Here is a 14,914-nt window from a genome sequence, read left to right as displayed (position 1 = left end):
TTCTAATTGACTTGATAGGACCCGAGGCCCATGCAGAGGTATTCTGTAAAGCACCCAGATGATTCTATCTTGTGGCTGGAGTTGAAGGCCCCTGTTTGAGTATGTAAGTCTCACATCCCTGCCCAAACCCTGCAACCCTTCCCATCTTACTCAGAGTCCAGTCCAGTGGCCTGCAGGGCTGTATGTGATCTGGGCTCCTGTGACTTCTCCCCCGTTCATTCCATTCCGGCCACACTGGCCTCCTTTTTGTTCATTAAACAAGTAATGCACACTTCTCCCTCAGGGCTTTTGCCTTTGCCATCTTCTCTGCCTGAAACATTCTTCACTGGAAGTCGGCCTGGCTCCATCCTTGACCTCCTTTAGGTCTTTGCTCAACTACCATCTTCTTGGTGATACCTTCCTCATCCATGCTCTTCCGAATTGCGGCCCCCTGCCCACCACTCTGTATCCTATCTTGTTCTATCTTTTTTTTTTTTCATAGCACTTGTTACCATCTGACTTCCAGTATATTTTACATTATCTGTCTCTTCTCTACTAGAATGCAAGCCCTAGGATATCAGCAACTTTTGTTAATGTTTTTGTTGTTGTTAATTTTTTTTTTTAACTGCTGTATATATCTGGGCACCTGGCTGGCTCAGTGGGTTAAGTGTCTGCCTTGGAGTCAGGTCATGATTCCAGGGTCTTGGGATGGAGCCCTTAGTCCGGCTCCCTGCTCAATGTGGAGTCTGCTTCTCCTTCTTCCTCTCCTCCCCCTGCTTGTGCTGTCTCTCAAATAAACAAATAAATATTAAAAAACAAGCAAACAGGGGGATCCCTGGGTGGCTCAGCGGTTTAGCGCCTGCCTTTCGCCCAGGGCACGATCCTGGAGTCCTGGGATCAAGTACCATGTCGGGCTCCTGGCATGGAGCCTGCTTCTCCCTCCTCCTGTGTCTCTGCCTCTTTCTCTCTCTCTCTCTCTATCATAAACAAATAAATAAGTAAATCTTAAAAAAAAATAAAAATAAAAAAACAAACAGGACCCTGCTGTATATTCCTATCAAATGCTAACATATAGTAAGTGCTCACTAAATCTTTTTTGAAGAACTGAATTTCTGTATATTTATATGTTTGGGTGGATGCTGGTCCATGGTTTGGGCCACATAGAATCTGAGGTACTGCGATGCCTGGGTGGCTCAGGGGTTGAGCGTCTACCTTTGGCTCAGGGTGTGATCCCAGGGGTCCTGGGATTGAGTCCTGCATTGAGCTCCCTGCAGGGAGCCTGCTTCTCCCTCTGCCTGTGTCTCTGCTTCTGTTTCCCTCATGAATAAGTGAATAAAATATTAAAAAAAAAAAAAAAGAATCTGAGGTACTGAGGGAAACCAGCAGAGAGGTCAGGCACTTGGGTCTGAAGCACATGATGAGTGAAGCTGTGGGAGTAGGTGACCAGCCCAGAGGAACATGGACATGGGCAAAGGAGCCCCATACCCCCCAAATCTGCTTTTTCTTGCATTCATCTTGATGGTGCCTCCACCTGCCTAGTCACCAGACAAGTACCAGAGGTCATCCTGAACTCCTCACCTCCACATCTCACCCCTCAAACAAGTTCTCTATTATTGTCTAGGTCTGCCACTTGTGTCTGTACTAATAACACAGCATCCTCTTCTCCTGGCTACCATCAACGACCCAGACCATTGTTCTTCACCTTGCGGCTTAAATGGTTTTTCTAAAACACAAATTTGACCTTCTTTTTGGGTCTTAAAATCATCTTTCGGGCAGCCCCGGTGGCTTAGCAGTTTAGCGTCGCCTTCAGCCCAGGGCATGATCTTGGAGACCTGGGATCCAGTCCCACCTCAGGCTCCCTGCATGGAGCCTGCTTCTCCCTCTGCCTGTGTCTCTGCCTCTCTGTGTGTGTGTCTCTCACGAATAAATAAAATAATTTTAAAAAGAAATCCTCTTTCAGTGGGCTCCCGGCGGACCCTGGCGCCAAGTCCCAGCTCCCACCTGCCTTGAGCACACATGGGCTGGCCTCCGTCTGTAAGGTCCTCTCTTGCCCCTCGGCCTGTGGGTCCCAAGGCTCAGGACCGCCTCACCCCTGCGGGCCTCTGCTCGGGACCCAGCAGAAGCGACTCCTCGGGGAGCAGGCTTTCCTGCTAGCCGCGCTCCTCCTCTGCACCCCCCCAGCCCCACTGCGCGCACACTCATTGTTGACACCGTTTGGCGGCCTGTCACCCACGTGGCCGGGGGCTCCTGCAGGCAGGCCTGTCGTTGCAAGGTGCCCGCGTGGGTGACTGCGGCGTCACGGAGAGGAGCCCGCCAGGCAAGCCTCCGGGGGACAGAGGGGGAGCTGGGGGCCAGCCCTGGAAGCCAATGAGGGAGAGGAAGGGTGTTCCGCTGCGTCAGCGGGGCCCCGAACCGCCCTCGAGAGGAGGAGCCTGGGGTCCAGCGCAGCGCCAGCTGCCCTCGCTTCCTACCCAGGGACACGGAGCACTCTGTTCCCGGGGACCTGGCGGGGTGGCAGGGCCAGGTCTTCGTCGGCGGCCCGCCCCAGGCCAGCTCCCCCTGATCCCCCGCGGCGGAGCAGAGGCGGCGGGGACGCCGACCGCGCCCGACATCCGGCGGTCAGCGGACCCGCAGAGCCGGCTCCCTTTCTGCGCAGGCGCGCCTCCCAGGCCGGGAGGGGCGGGGCTCGGACGGGTCGAGGGGCGGGGTCAGACCCCGGGCCCGCCTCCTCGAGCTCCTGTGAGCCACCGAGTGCTGGGCACCCCAGCTATCCCAGGGGCTTCAGGTGAGCGGGGGAGGAGGGGGCGCCGAAGGGTCAGGAGGCCTCCCTGGAGGTCGGGCCGTCGATCGGGCCACGGGTCCACCTGCCTTGCCGTCTGTCAACCGCCGCCTCCACGGAAAATGGGAGAACAAAGGGAGGGGGCGGTTCTGGGGCCCCCGAGGGAATCCAGGGTCCCAGGTACCCCGCCCTGCCCGCTGACACTTTCGGTTTCTTCCTGAGTCAGAGGCGCCGCCCGAGGGACCCTGGGTCGGCGCCGGGCGCAGCTGCCTGTCCGCGTCTGCCTGTCCGTCTTTGTGTCTGCCTCTGTGTCTGTCTGGCTGTGCCCGAACTTGCCTCCACCTCTAAAACTGAGCGTCTGGGACCCCGCCATCCCGCCATCTCTCACCCCTCTCCCATGGCAGGTAAGTGGGCGCCGCGCTGAGAGTCCCCGTTATCCCCCCCACGGACTGGGGAGCTGGGCATCGGAATGGGGAGCTGGGCATCGAACACATCCTCCGGGAATGTGCTCCAACTGGCTGCGTGGGGCCCCTCCCTTCCTCCCGGGAGCCGCCGCCTTGCTCCCCCGCCCCATCTTGCTCAGCCTCTGCCCATCGCATTCTCCCCGCAGCCCCGCAGCCCGGCCATGGCCTAAGGGGCGGCGGGGGGGTGGGGGGAGGATGAGGCCGCGGGAAGCTTTCTGATCCCCCCTCTTTCCCTCCCCATCACAGGCTACTTGCCCCCCAAAGGGCACGCCCCTTCACCCCCGCCTCCCTACCCTGTGACCGCTGGGTACCCGGAGCCGGCGCTGCACCCCGGGCCTGGGCAGGTGCCTGTGCCTGTGCCCACCCATGTACCTGCCCCCCCGCCCGGCTTCTCTCTCTTCCCCTCGCCCGGCTCCGCAGCCCCAGGGCCTGCTGCCCCGTTCTTGCCATTGCCGGGGGTGCCTTCTGGCCTTGAATTCCTGGTGCAGGTGAGTGGGAAGGAGGGGACAGGAGCGATGAGGAGGGGACCCTGGCGTCCAGGCCAACCAGCTAACATTGGCGCCGACCCGACTCTTTCCAGATTGATCAGATCTTGATTCACCAGAAGGCCGAGCGAGTGGAAAGTGAGTGGAAGGAGGAGTAGGTTGGGCCTCATCCCGGGGGCAGAGAGAGAGGGCCCTCGGGCAGGTGCCTGTGCCTGAGCCTCGGCCTGTCACCCCTGGCAGCGCTCCTGGGCTGGGAGACCTGTAACCGGTATGAACTGCGCTCTGGGGCGGGACAGCCCCTGGGTCAGGCAGCGGAGGAGAGCAGCTGCTGTTCGCGTCTGTGCTGCGGCACCCGGCGGCCCCTGCGTGTGCGCGTGGTGGACCCCGGGGATCGTGAGGTGCTGCGCCTGCTCCGCCCCCTGCACTGTGGCTGCGGCTGCTGCCCCTGCGGCCTCCAGGAGGTAGGCGGGAGGGCTGGGGCCAGGGAGGGGTTTGGGTGGGCGGCAGGCCGTGATGGGGAGGCCCTTGGGTGGAATCTGGACCACCCAGAATGAGGCGCAGGGTCCAGTGTGGCCCCGGTGGGCGCGGGCAGGTGGAACGCGAGGTCAGCGAGGGGGGGTGACAGGGAATGGGAGGTCTTGGCAAGGCAGACGGGTGACAGAGCCCAAGCGGTGAGAGCTTGGGCGAGGGTGCCCTGGCTCGGCAGTCACCCTGTCTGCCTCCCACTCCAGATGGAAGTCCAGGCTCCACCCGGCACTACCATTGGCCACGTGCTACAGACCTGGCATCCCTTCCTCCCCAAGTTCTCCATCCAGGATGCTGACCGCCGCACGGTGCTGCGCGTGGTGGGGCCCTGCTGGACGTGTGGCTGTGGCTCAGACACCAACTTTGAGGTATTGTGAATAAGGGGAGATTCCTGGGACCTTCATCAACCAAGACGGTGGCTTCTGTGAATGAGGCAGGATGGCCAACACTAAGGTCCCTGAGGTCATCAGTCTGAATCCACTGTGACTCCTATCCTGTTTCCAGTGTTCCTTCATTCAGAAAGGGTTGCCCCTGTGGTCTTAAGAAAGGAAAGCTTGGTAAAGAGGGTTTCATCGTAAGGACCAAAGCTGATTGTTACCTGCAACCCTATGTGGAAGGGGGCAAAAAACCTAGGCTCGATTCAGGGCAAGTCCGCTGTGGGCTGGACCATGTGGCTGCTATGCATGACTTTGTGAGCCCCAGACTCTGGAGTAAACAACAATTTTAATTGCTAACATCCTGTGGCTTGCCCTGCCAACCTATGATCCAGTGTGATGTATATCCTTGTCAACATGCATTCTATCACCAGCCTGGAGCCTGGAGCACCCAAGCGGTGACAGTTTCAGGGTGAGGCCGGGGAAGTGCTTTCATTTCTAGAAGACAAAGGCATCTCACAGACACTCGGGTTCTTTAAGGGACCATCAGCAGTGCAGATAAGGGCAAAATAACAGGTGGAAGCCCATGAACTTTCCGAAGCTTTGATGAGGTGTCTGGCCTAAGCCTACTTTTAAAAATCACCTCATCTTGGTAGGTGGGTGGAGGTTCAATGATGGGAAGATCACTGGTCTTCTGCATGGGAACCTGTAGACTGTGGGGCCCTCCCTTGTACATAATCAGGAAGGGTCCTTATTTGGGGCTCCACTTGGGACCGCAGAGGGCTGGCTGGGAGAGGCCCTGCCTAGCTTGAGACGCGTGGGCAGGAAGTGCCACAGAGCTGTGGGACAGTGGGGGAAGGGCACGGGAAAGGCATAGTTCTAACCACGGAAGAACAAGCCTAGGAAAAGGACCAGGGAATCCTGTGAATCACCACCTACAGCGGCAGGGCGTTTTGCTGCTGGACCCAGAGAGGCCCGTGGAAATCATGGTCCTCACAGGCCACTGACTGCTGCCCTCTCACCCCATAGATGGGTTTGGATCCCCTTTGGATGAAGCTTGCATAACAGATTAGAGGAAAGATTCCTTCCGGGAGCCACAGTCTTCCAGGAGCCTGGTTGGCTGATGGAGCGCAATGCCCCCCATCCCCCCGCAGCCCCCAGGCCCTTTTGACCAGGCTACTTTGTTCAGGGCACCAACTGTACCAACCATGCCTGGCGAGTACTCTGGTAATGGAAACAAAGCTAGCATGCAGCCATCCACTGTGATGAGTCCATTGAGCTTCCATTTCTCCCATCACTGATGATCAGTTCCCATGTATGGCCTCTCAAGGACAACACAACAGAGTCCAAATTCTGAGTTTTGCTATACACATGCAGCGTGACATAGGGCAACTCAGTTTCTCCAGGTGTCACATGGAGACCTAAGGCTGTTGGAAGGATTAGGTGTACAGACTAGATGGTTCATCTACTCCCATCCACTGTGGGAGTGGACTGGGAGGCAAGGGAGATCAGTCCATCCCCCCCAGCTGGGTCCTGCACCCTCCCACCCCACCAGGTGAAGACCCCGGATGAATCCCGCAGCCTAGGCCGCATCAGCAAGCAGTGGGGGGGGCTGCTCCGAGAAGCCCTCACAGATGCAGATGACTTCGGCCTGCAGTTCCCTCTGGATTTGGACGTGAGGGTGAAGGCTGTGCTGCTGGGAGCCACATTCCTCATTGTGAGTTGGCTGCCCCGCCTCCCCTCCTGCTACTCTGCTCTCACTCAAGGCTGTGTGTACTCCCTGGCTTCCAGCTCAGAGAGGGTCAGGGACAGACTCTCTGGGGGCTTGCGGTGCCTGCCCTGGGTGGTGAGAGCTGAACTGGGCCAACCCAGGCACGTGTGTTGACGGCACCCTCTCTTCAGGACTACATGTTCTTCGAGAAGCAAGGCGGTGCTGGGCCCTCAGCCATCACCAGTTAGAGGCCACCCGGGGTGAGGAGACCATCACCTCAACCAGGACCCCAAGATGGCCACCTGTCCTGGCCCCTTCTCAGAGGCAGCTCTTTCCCTCGATGTACACCGCAAGGGACAGACAGGGATGCCCGAGAGTCTAGGGTCCACAGTGTCCTGCCGCTTATCCTAATTCTCTGGCCTACTTCACCTTGGCCCCCATAGAAGGGTATGTATGAGAGCCCTTCCCCTGCTACCTCCCAGCACTGTCTCTGGAGATCCCACAGCACACAGGCATATCAGCTTTCAAACTTTCCCTGCCCTCCCCTTTCTCCTACCCCTCCTAACTTCCCCCCCTGCCCTTTCCAGGGTCTCTGCTCCAGACATGGTCCTTGGAATCCAGGGCCCTGGGGTTTGCTGACAGAGCTGGGGTGGGGAAGGGTACGCAACAACCAAAGATGCCAGGTAGGACTGTGCTCTCCCCCCCGAATCAGCTTGGCCAATGAGTTCAGCCTCAGACTGTGGGGGGCTCCCCACCTCCCCATGAACAGCTGTAGGGCCTATGCTCCGGTGCCAACTTCCCCCCTCAGGCCCTGCCTGCAGCTGGCACTTGCTGCAGCCCCTGTGCCTTACATAAGCACCCCATCCTTCCCTGCCCTAGGAAGGAGACTACATCTTTGTATGTTATATTCATATAAACTTTGTAACTTTTTGGATACTGGAAGATGTATGTAATGGGAAAGAGTAGAAGAGAGCTGGTATGGGAAGAAACCAAGGGATGGATGACGGCTGGGCTGGGTGGGGGCTGGCCTGTTTCATCATCCATGCTGCTAAGACCCAGTGTCCTTGATTTCAAGAAGGCACCTTCATCATCCATTATGGCTCTGGACCAAGCCAGGGCAGTCTGGGCCACGCACCCCAAGTCAGTACAGTTGCTTCTAGCATCCAAGATGGCTGCGCCCACAGAGTCTGTGTGGGAGCGGAGGGCAGTTCGCAATGGCTGTTCCTGCAGTCCAGCGTGCCCGTTGGCTTGTTCTCTGTAGCAAGTGGAAGCTTCCTGCGAATGTGATGTGTGGCAGCTCTGTCCCTCCAAGTTCTCTTGGTTGGGAATGTGGTAGGCAGACCAGATTAGATCTTTCTAGGAACCAGCCGAGGGAGCTGGAGCCCTCAGAGGCCCAGGGGCATAAGGGCAGGAGCCACTCGTCAGTGCGCGACCCTGGGCTCCTCCTGTTTCTGCCAAGGGCACCATCTGCCCAGGTGGGACATTCTGCCTCCTGACAGGGCCTGTTCTGGTTCTGCTGGTCCCACGCAGCCAGGCCCTTGATCCAGGCTGGTATCCAACCCCCAGGGGCAGAGCTCAGGGCCGGGCCAGGACATAGCGACTGGCAGCCGAGAGATCCCACTGGTAGTGTTCCAGAATGCGTCGGCAGTCAGCTCGGGAGCGGCTACTCAGATGGAAGAGCTGGTCTACCTGCGGAGGTGGGAGGGAGGGCGGTGGCTGCCAGAGGGGAGGGGCTGGAGGGGTGGGAACCCCAGAGAAGGGCCCGGCCTTACCTTGAGGTTCTGGATGGCAGAAAGCACGTCTCCCCCGGTGGCCCTCAGCGCGGCCTGGCACTCCTGGTGGGTGACTCCATGCACGCTCAGCTCCACCTACGGGGCACAAAGCCTGGCTCGGCCCACCGCCCTGGCCCGGAGCCCGCTCTGGACACCAGGCCATGTTGGAAAGCTCTCACCTCCATAATCTGCCTCTGCAACTCGGAGTCTGGCGAGAGGCCTCCAGAGGGGACGGTGGCTTTGCTAGCTCCAGATGCTCCTGAGGGGTGACTGTGAGGGGATTCTCTTTTGGGCCAGGGAGGCCGCTCTCTGGGGGGCTGGCTGGGCTGAGAAGGGCTGCAGGCAAAGGGAGGTCGGGATGGCAGGCCTGGGGGTCCCTGGGGCACAGCTCTGGCATGGCGAAGTTCGGGGGGGCTTGAACCACCCCCTGTGGGGCGGGGGCCCAGGGACAGAACGGACTCCAGACTCTTGGAAATAACTGTACAGTTGAGAGAAAAAGAGCTTGAGAGGAAGCCAGGATGTGGGGCCCTGCCTTCTCCCCTCTCTGTGGGCGGCTCTCAGGGTGGCCCCCCCGCAAGGGGCCCAGGAAGATGCGCTGAGCAGACGCCAGAGCCCAGGTGGCAGGAGCTGCAGGGAGAGACGAGCTTCAGGAGAGCAGGCAGCTCGTCTGTCAAGTCCCGGACACAGAGGTGGGGGCTCAGGGCAAGGGCAGAATTGGAGGGTTCTAGATGTACTCAGAGACCGAGGAGGCCAGGTCCCCAGTGCCACACCCACCTTTCATCTTCTGCAGGGGCATGTTCCTTCTCTGGCCCCGAGCTGGAGGTAAATCCCGAAGCTTTGCCTTCCCATGGTCCCTGGTGCAGGGAGCAATGATCACCGTCACTTTCCACGCCTCCACCCTACCCACCTGCAGCAGTGTCCCCTTCCCCAGGGAACTCTGCGGGGCTCTCCCCGGGCAGGCCGAGACCTAGGCAGGAGGCTCCAGCTGGGAGGCAAGTCCTGGCCCCCTCCCTGAGCTCCCCTTCCAAAGCAGTTGCTGGGCTAGCCTCCCCCAGCCCGGCCGTGTCCCCTCAATTCTTTCAGGGGCTCACCCATCTATGTTTCCCTGGCGCCGCTCGCCCTGGGCCGGGGGGAAGACTCTGTGGAGTAGGCGGGGAGCTGGTGAGCCCCCCGAGTCTGCCAGCGTCACTGCTGAGGCTGGGAAGCTCCCCACTTTGAGGGTGCGGCCGTTCTGGCCCTTCCAGGTTGTGGAATCAGGGCTGTGGGAAGAGGGGATAGAGGGGGGCTGGGCTTGGCGCACATTTAACCCACAAGCTGTGTGCACAGAGCTGCATCTGCCTGGAGGAAAGGAAGCTTCCCCCCACCCCCGGAACACAAAAGGGCTCTATGGGCTTGGTGGGCTCCAGTGGGAGCGCTGGCTCAGGGGCCCAGCGGGGAAGATGGGAGGTAGAGGGTCAGGGCTCAAGGAGCTGGGGAACAGCGCATTGGGAGCAGGGTCAGGGAGGCTAACTGGGAGTCCTCATCCTGCGGACACGCGGGAGGCATGAGGCTCTCACCTGCCCTCGATAATGGTGATGGGGTCACCCGTCTGCATTCTTAGGGCACCTGGCTCCATGACATCCCTCACACAACGTCCCTCGGGAGGCCAGGCCTGCAGAAACAGTCAGACGGGTAATCTCGTGGGAGCAGGGAAGGAAGGACAGATGCTTCCCTATGTACCCACCTATCAGACCCACAGCAGTCATGGCCTGTGTCCTGGGCCCAGGGTGGGACTCTGTCCCCCGCCTGTAATCCAGCAGGGGAGGCCTACCTGGAGTCCATGCCACACTGGACACAGCCCAGGGGCCAGGAAGCAATATAGTAGGGGCCCCTGTCAGTATCTAGAACCAAGGGGAGAGTCATCCCATATGCTGCTTGTGCTCCACAAGCAGTTCTGCCACTGGCCAGTGCCTCTGAAAATTTTTTATTTCTTTCCGGCCCCACTGCCTTGACCCTGAGCCAGACATCATTTCCTTCCTGCTTTGCAGCCACCCTCACCTACCTTCTCTTCCCACGTTCAGTATCCTCCCTCCCGTCCCTTCTTGCACCAAGCCAGAGTGATAGAGCATGTAAAGTTGGCTTGTCACACTCCCCTGCTCAGAACCCTCCCATGGCTCCCAGGTGCCCTGGAAGTAAAGACTATGCTTCAACAACAGAGGTTAATGATTTATGGGACAGGGCTCTTAGGTCAACTGGTTCAAATCCCAACTCCTCTGCTCGCAGTGTGGAGTTAGGCAAACCACTTAAACCTTAACTGCCCCATCTGTAAAGTCCATGTAATAATGGCCTTCCTGGGTTGTGAGAATGAAGTGGGTAATCGTGCAAGAAGGATACTCTTAGTACAGTCTGGTCCACAGATCAAGAGCCTGGTGTAAGCTCTGATTATCTATGGTTCCTTCCATATCCCTCCCTGGGACATCCCTGAGGTCCTGTGCTCTCTGCCCCCCGGCTGCCCGCTGACCTTCTTTACCTCTGCCTGTCAAACACCTGCAGCAGCCTGCTGTGCTGTGTGCCCCCTTCCCTGGCCCAGCCCCAGCTCCTCACCATTCAGCCTGCATCTGTGTACCCCAGGTGCCTCCCTAGGGCTCTGAGCATCCTGCAGATGGAGCCAGACTCTATAGAGCCTTCCCAGACCCCAGCCCAGGAGTATGTTAGTCCTGTGCAAGGGAATGGGGCAAAAAATGGGGAAATGAGTCTGTGGGTCCGTGGGGATGCAGGGGCTCCCACCTCTTGGAGCAGCCCCTCCAGGTTGGAAAAACTAGGCCGGTCGGCTGGGTGGGGGGCCCAGCAGCGCAAGGCGAGGGCGTAGAGAGCTCTGGAGCAGAGGGGAGGCCGAGGCAGCCGGGCCCGGTCCTGCTCCAGCCGCTGCAGGATGAGGTACGGGGAGAGCCTGGCCCAGGGCTCCTCGCCCCCAGAGAACATCTCCCACAGTGTCACCCCAAACATCCACACGTCCGACGCAGAAGAGAAGGCTCCCTGGCGCAGGCTCTCTGGAGCACACCTGCGGAAACGGAGCTGAAACCAGTCCCTCTCCCCCAGCGCGCGATTTCCGGGGCGCCACCGCCCTCAGGGACCTCCTTCCTGAGCCCTTCCAAAAACCTCGTCCCAGCCTCCCGAGAAGGACCCTAGATTGCGCGTGTGCCCCCGCACCGCGCCGAGCCTGCCACGGCCCTCCGGATCCGCCCTCCTCCACTCCCATCGCCCCGCCCCAGGCGGGGCCCTCACCAGGCGTAGGGGATGGGCCGGGGCCCACCCATGACGTAGCGGCCCCGGGCACCGCGCAGCGGGCGCACCAGCCCGAAGTCGGCCACCTTGACGATGCGCGGGGATGCCAGCAGCAGGTTGCGCGTGGCCAGGTCACGGTGCACCAGCCCCCGGGCCCCCAGGTACGCCATGGCCCCCGCCAGCTGCCGCAGGAAGAGGCAGAGCAGGGCCACGGGCAGCGGCGGTGTGGGCGGCGGGGCGGTGAGGCGCGCATGCAGGGAGCCCAGCGGCGCCAGCTCCATCACCTGCCGAGAGCCTGGGCCTGAGCGGGGGCGGGGGGGGGGGGCGGGGGCGTGGGCGTCCCCGCTGGCCCGCCTGCCCTCCCGTCGCGCAGCCGCCCTGGGAGCCGCTGTCCGGCTGTGCTCACCATCTGCAGAGGCTGGCCCAGGACCAGGCCGTGTAGACGCAGCACGTGTGGGTGCTCCAAGCTCATCATGACTGACACCTCTCGAAGGAAGTCCCCCAGCTCTGTGCCCATGGGGCCTTCAGGACCCACCCGGAGGGACTTGACAGCCACCGGGACCTGGGGTGGGGGGCGCAAAGGATGCTATCTGGTACCCTAGGGAACAGCTATGCAGGCCCAGGGCAGAAGTGGCAGGCAGAACAGGGGGGCAGCTGGCCCCAGCACCCAGGATGAAGAAGGCCCCCCAGATACTCACACTCTGGCCGCTGGGCAGTGTCCAAACCCCCCGGTTCACCACTCCAAAGCAGCCAGAGCCCAGCAGCTCCCCTCTGCACACAGCACTGTCTGGGATCAGACACTTGAGCCCCCCTTCCTGCTCAGGGAGGGCCGGGGGGCTGTCTGAAGGTGGGATGGTCTCCTTCTGCTCAGGTGTAAATCCCCCAAGGATCTGAAGCAGGGGTGGGAAATTGAGTATGTAGAACTCTGTGCACTCCTCCCTGACACTCGGCCCACCCCAATCTGGAGCCTGAGCTGGCCCTTTGAGTCCATCGCCCCCACCCAAAAATGCACACCTTGTACACCCAGTTCTTAGTCTTGAGTCCTGAACGGTGCCTCTTCAGAGCTTCGGTGAGTCTGCGCTGGGCTGGGGAACGGCAGAACCAGGGGAGTGGGGTTACATGGTGGGTGGTGAGGGAAAGCGGGGGGATGCAGAAGGATTTACAGGCAAGAAGAGGGCTGGTGTGGGGGGTACTTAGGAAGTACCAGGCTGAGGAAGAAGAGACCAGGGCTTGTGGGCAGGGGCCTCTCACCAGGCCGGCCCATGCCAATGCTGTCCAGGTCCTCGGGCCTGACAAAGTCGAAGTGCTCTGGCCGGGTAACATTAAGCTCCTCGAGGATGGGTCGGTAAAACTGGGCTAGCTGGATGTCCCGAAGCAGCCACAGCAGCCACAGCGAGCTCGCCTCAGGGAGCATGTCTGCAGAAGGCTCCCTTGAAGGATGATGCATAGCCCACGGTAAGCACCTGAGACCCCGAGACAACAGAAACACGGCCACCAGCTCCACCCACCACCTGTCAGAAACACTCATGTACAGAGGGTGGGACACATCAACAGCCAGGAATCCTGCCACTCACACAAACCCCAGGAAAATGCTCCCCAGACTTGAGACCTACATGCTGTACCCCCCGCACACCTGTGACTTTAGCACTCTGCAGACTTCGGAGTGTTTCTCTGCTAACTCTTGATATTTGATGGCACACTGCTCCCATACACCTAGACACCCGGGTACCGCATACCTACCAGAGATGCCCAGATATGCTAACCACACCATACCTCAGCCCTGCAGACACACACGTACACTGCCTCCCACACTGGAAACGCTGCTACACACACACACACGCTGAGACCTACAGACATGCTGCGAAAGATGTCTAAGACACCCAGATACATGGCATTTCAAGTCTGAGACATTCCAGAATGCTGCCATGAAACACCCAGGCTTACTGCCACACAACCGGTGCACTGCCTCCAAGATACACTCCTCCCCATGTCTGAGATGTCAAGGTCCACATGAATGCACAGCACACGAGACAAGCGCACCGTGCGCACACGTGCCTGGACTATGCAGGCCTACTGCTCCTTAGCGCCACTGCCTAGGGTCATTGCCTTTTCTATACCTGAGACAGCAACGCCTGAAATCACATGGGGCAGCTGTGATTGGTGGTTAGGTGCAGGCTGAGCCGGCTCCCAGCCTGTCTACAGAGCCAGGTGCTGTTAGGTGCACACTCCCTTCCACACCCACCTGAGCTCAGCTCCAGGTACCGCGGCCCCGCCGGCACACCTGACTCACTCGGTCTAACTTGGCTTCCTGGCAACTCCAATCTTTGCTAACTAAGGCCCGGTGCCCTGGGTGCCAGCTGCCTGCGTGACGCTCTCCCTACGCACACCTGGACCCCTCCCCCTCCCCCCCACTTTAGTTTAATCAGGGGGAAGGGTTGAGCACGGGCTTGGGCGCGGGGAGGGGCGCGGAAGGAGGAAGGCCAGGACGCAGGCCGACCCGGGACCGCTTGCAAAGTGAGGACGGGAAAGCACGCAAAGGGGGTCGGGAGCGAAGGCGGCCGCAGAAGGGAGAGAGCGGCGGGCGGGGGGGGAGGCAGGGGAGACGAACAGAGGCCCGCGGACGTACCTCAAGCGGCGGCTGCCCGACCAGACCCGGCCCCTGCCGGCCCCGCTCCCTTGGACCCTCACCCTCACCTGGCGGAGGCGGAAGCGGCGGTTGCGGAGCCGCCCCGGCCGTCAGCCCTAAATCCCGGGGAGGGTGGGGCCGCAGACCGAGGGGCGGGGCCAGGGGCCGGGGGCGGGGCCTGGCGACAGTCCAGGTGGGCCCGCGCCACGCCCCCTTGCCCCCCCCCCCCCCCCCCCCCCCCCCCCCCCGGCCTGGCCGGCACTCAGATCTCGCCTGGCCTGCCCTCTTCCCCTCAGCCAGATCCCGAGAACCTGTTCTCCCTTTTTTTCCCCTCTCTCCTCCTCCACACCCTCTTTCCTGCCTCTCTTTTTTAGGTTTGTATTTATTTATTCACGAGAGACACAGGCAGAGGGAGAAGCAGGCTCCATGCGAGGAGCCCAACGCGGGACTTATCTTACAGGACCCCGGGGTCACGCCCTGAGCTGGAGGCAGACGCTCACCCGCTGAGCTACCCAGGCGTCCCTCCTGCCTCTTTCAAAGAATCTTTCAGCCCTTCCAGGCTTCCTCCTGGGTGTCCTGTCCCCTGTGACTCCCTCTTACCAAATCTTTCATCTCCCTTGGCCAGAGCCCCACCCCTGAGATGAATAAGCACCAGATTGAGTATGCTGCCCAGGGCCTGGGAATAGAAGGCTAAACGGGACATCGTCCCTGCTCCCTGGCAGGGGAGACAGTACCCTAGCCCTCGTATGGAGGAAGGCTGGGTGGCACAGGGCACTCTGAAATGGAGCCAGGACATGGAGGTGTTGCTGGTGCAGGAAGTCAGCCCCCAGCCTAGACAGAGTCTCAGATTGGAGCTGTTGTCGGTTCCCGGCTCCCAACGTTGGTCCAATGTGCTGCTGCAGGAAGGGATCTTATGGGAATCTCCCCAGGGTAGA

General features: G+C 60.3%; 2 protein-coding genes across 5 annotated transcripts; one reads left to right on the top strand and one right to left on the bottom strand.

The window, feature by feature from the left end:
* The first annotated feature begins 1,003 nt into the window (after nucleotides 1-1,003).
* On the top strand, nucleotides 1,004-7,253 carry PLSCR3 (phospholipid scramblase 3). 2 transcript variants are annotated; one of them, XM_041772238.1, is made up of 8 exons: nucleotides 1,004-2,764; nucleotides 2,985-3,162; nucleotides 3,469-3,710; nucleotides 3,803-3,845; nucleotides 3,948-4,168; nucleotides 4,439-4,600; nucleotides 6,162-6,323; nucleotides 6,509-7,253. In XM_041772238.1, exons 2-8 carry the CDS (start codon nucleotides 3,156-3,158, stop codon nucleotides 6,563-6,565), a joined length of 894 nt encoding a protein of 297 aa, XP_041628172.1. In that variant the 5' UTR covers nucleotides 1,004-2,764; nucleotides 2,985-3,155; the 3' UTR covers nucleotides 6,566-7,253. The 2 variants fall into 2 exon arrangements, with proteins under 2 accessions (XP_041628172.1, XP_041628171.1); XM_041772237.1 differs by having other exon boundaries at nucleotides 2,275-2,764; nucleotides 2,981-3,162.
* TNK1 (tyrosine kinase non receptor 1) lies at nucleotides 7,225-14,180 on the bottom strand. Of its 3 annotated transcripts, none has more exons than XM_041772233.1 (13): nucleotides 13,980-14,179; nucleotides 12,605-12,816; nucleotides 12,368-12,438; nucleotides 12,052-12,243; nucleotides 11,760-11,915; nucleotides 11,354-11,637; nucleotides 10,856-11,129; nucleotides 9,646-9,740; nucleotides 9,181-9,348; nucleotides 8,864-8,943; nucleotides 8,269-8,567; nucleotides 8,090-8,185; nucleotides 7,225-8,006 (listed from the first exon to the last, which is right to left on the bottom strand). In XM_041772233.1, the coding sequence occupies exons 2-13, from the start codon at nucleotides 12,798-12,800 to the stop codon at nucleotides 7,893-7,895; spliced, it is 2,025 nt and encodes a 674-aa protein (XP_041628167.1). In that variant the 5' UTR covers nucleotides 12,801-12,816; nucleotides 13,980-14,179; the 3' UTR covers nucleotides 7,225-7,892. The 3 variants fall into 3 exon arrangements, with proteins under 3 accessions (XP_041628167.1, XP_041628169.1, XP_041628170.1); XM_041772235.1 differs by having other exon boundaries at nucleotides 12,605-12,783; nucleotides 13,980-14,178; XM_041772236.1 differs by lacking the exon at nucleotides 8,269-8,567 and having other exon boundaries at nucleotides 13,980-14,180.
* Nucleotides 14,181-14,914: the final 734 nt, after the last annotated feature.

The sequence above is a fragment of the Vulpes lagopus genome, chromosome 10, assembly GCF_018345385.1.
Source record: "Vulpes lagopus strain Blue_001 chromosome 10, ASM1834538v1, whole genome shotgun sequence".
Classification (NCBI taxonomy): Eukaryota; Metazoa; Chordata; class Mammalia; order Carnivora; family Canidae; genus Vulpes; species Vulpes lagopus.
Note: the sequence above shows the minus strand (reverse complement) of the source record. Positions and strands in the feature narration are given on the sequence as shown.

Coding starts and splice junctions, on each gene's coding strand:
- PLSCR3 (XM_041772238.1), top strand. Junction 4,169..4,438: donor GCCCCTGCGGCCTCCAGGAG/GTAGGCGGGAGG, acceptor CTCCCACTCCAG/ATGGAAGTCCAGGCTCCACC. Junction 6,324..6,508: donor TGGGAGCCACATTCCTCATT/GTGAGTTGGCTG, acceptor CCCTCTCTTCAG/GACTACATGTTCTTCGAGAA.
- TNK1 (XM_041772233.1), bottom strand. CDS start 12,800: ATGCATCATCCTTCAAGGGAGCCTTCTGCAGACATGCTCCCTGAGGCG. Junction 11,916..12,051: donor CACTGCCCAGCGGCCAGAGT/GTGAGTATCTGG, acceptor CCCCCACCCCAG/GTCCCGGTGGCTGTCAAGTC. Junction 8,944..9,180: donor CGCCAGGGAAACATAGATGG/GTGAGCCCCTGA, acceptor TCCCTGCACCAG/GGACCATGGGAAGGCAAAGC.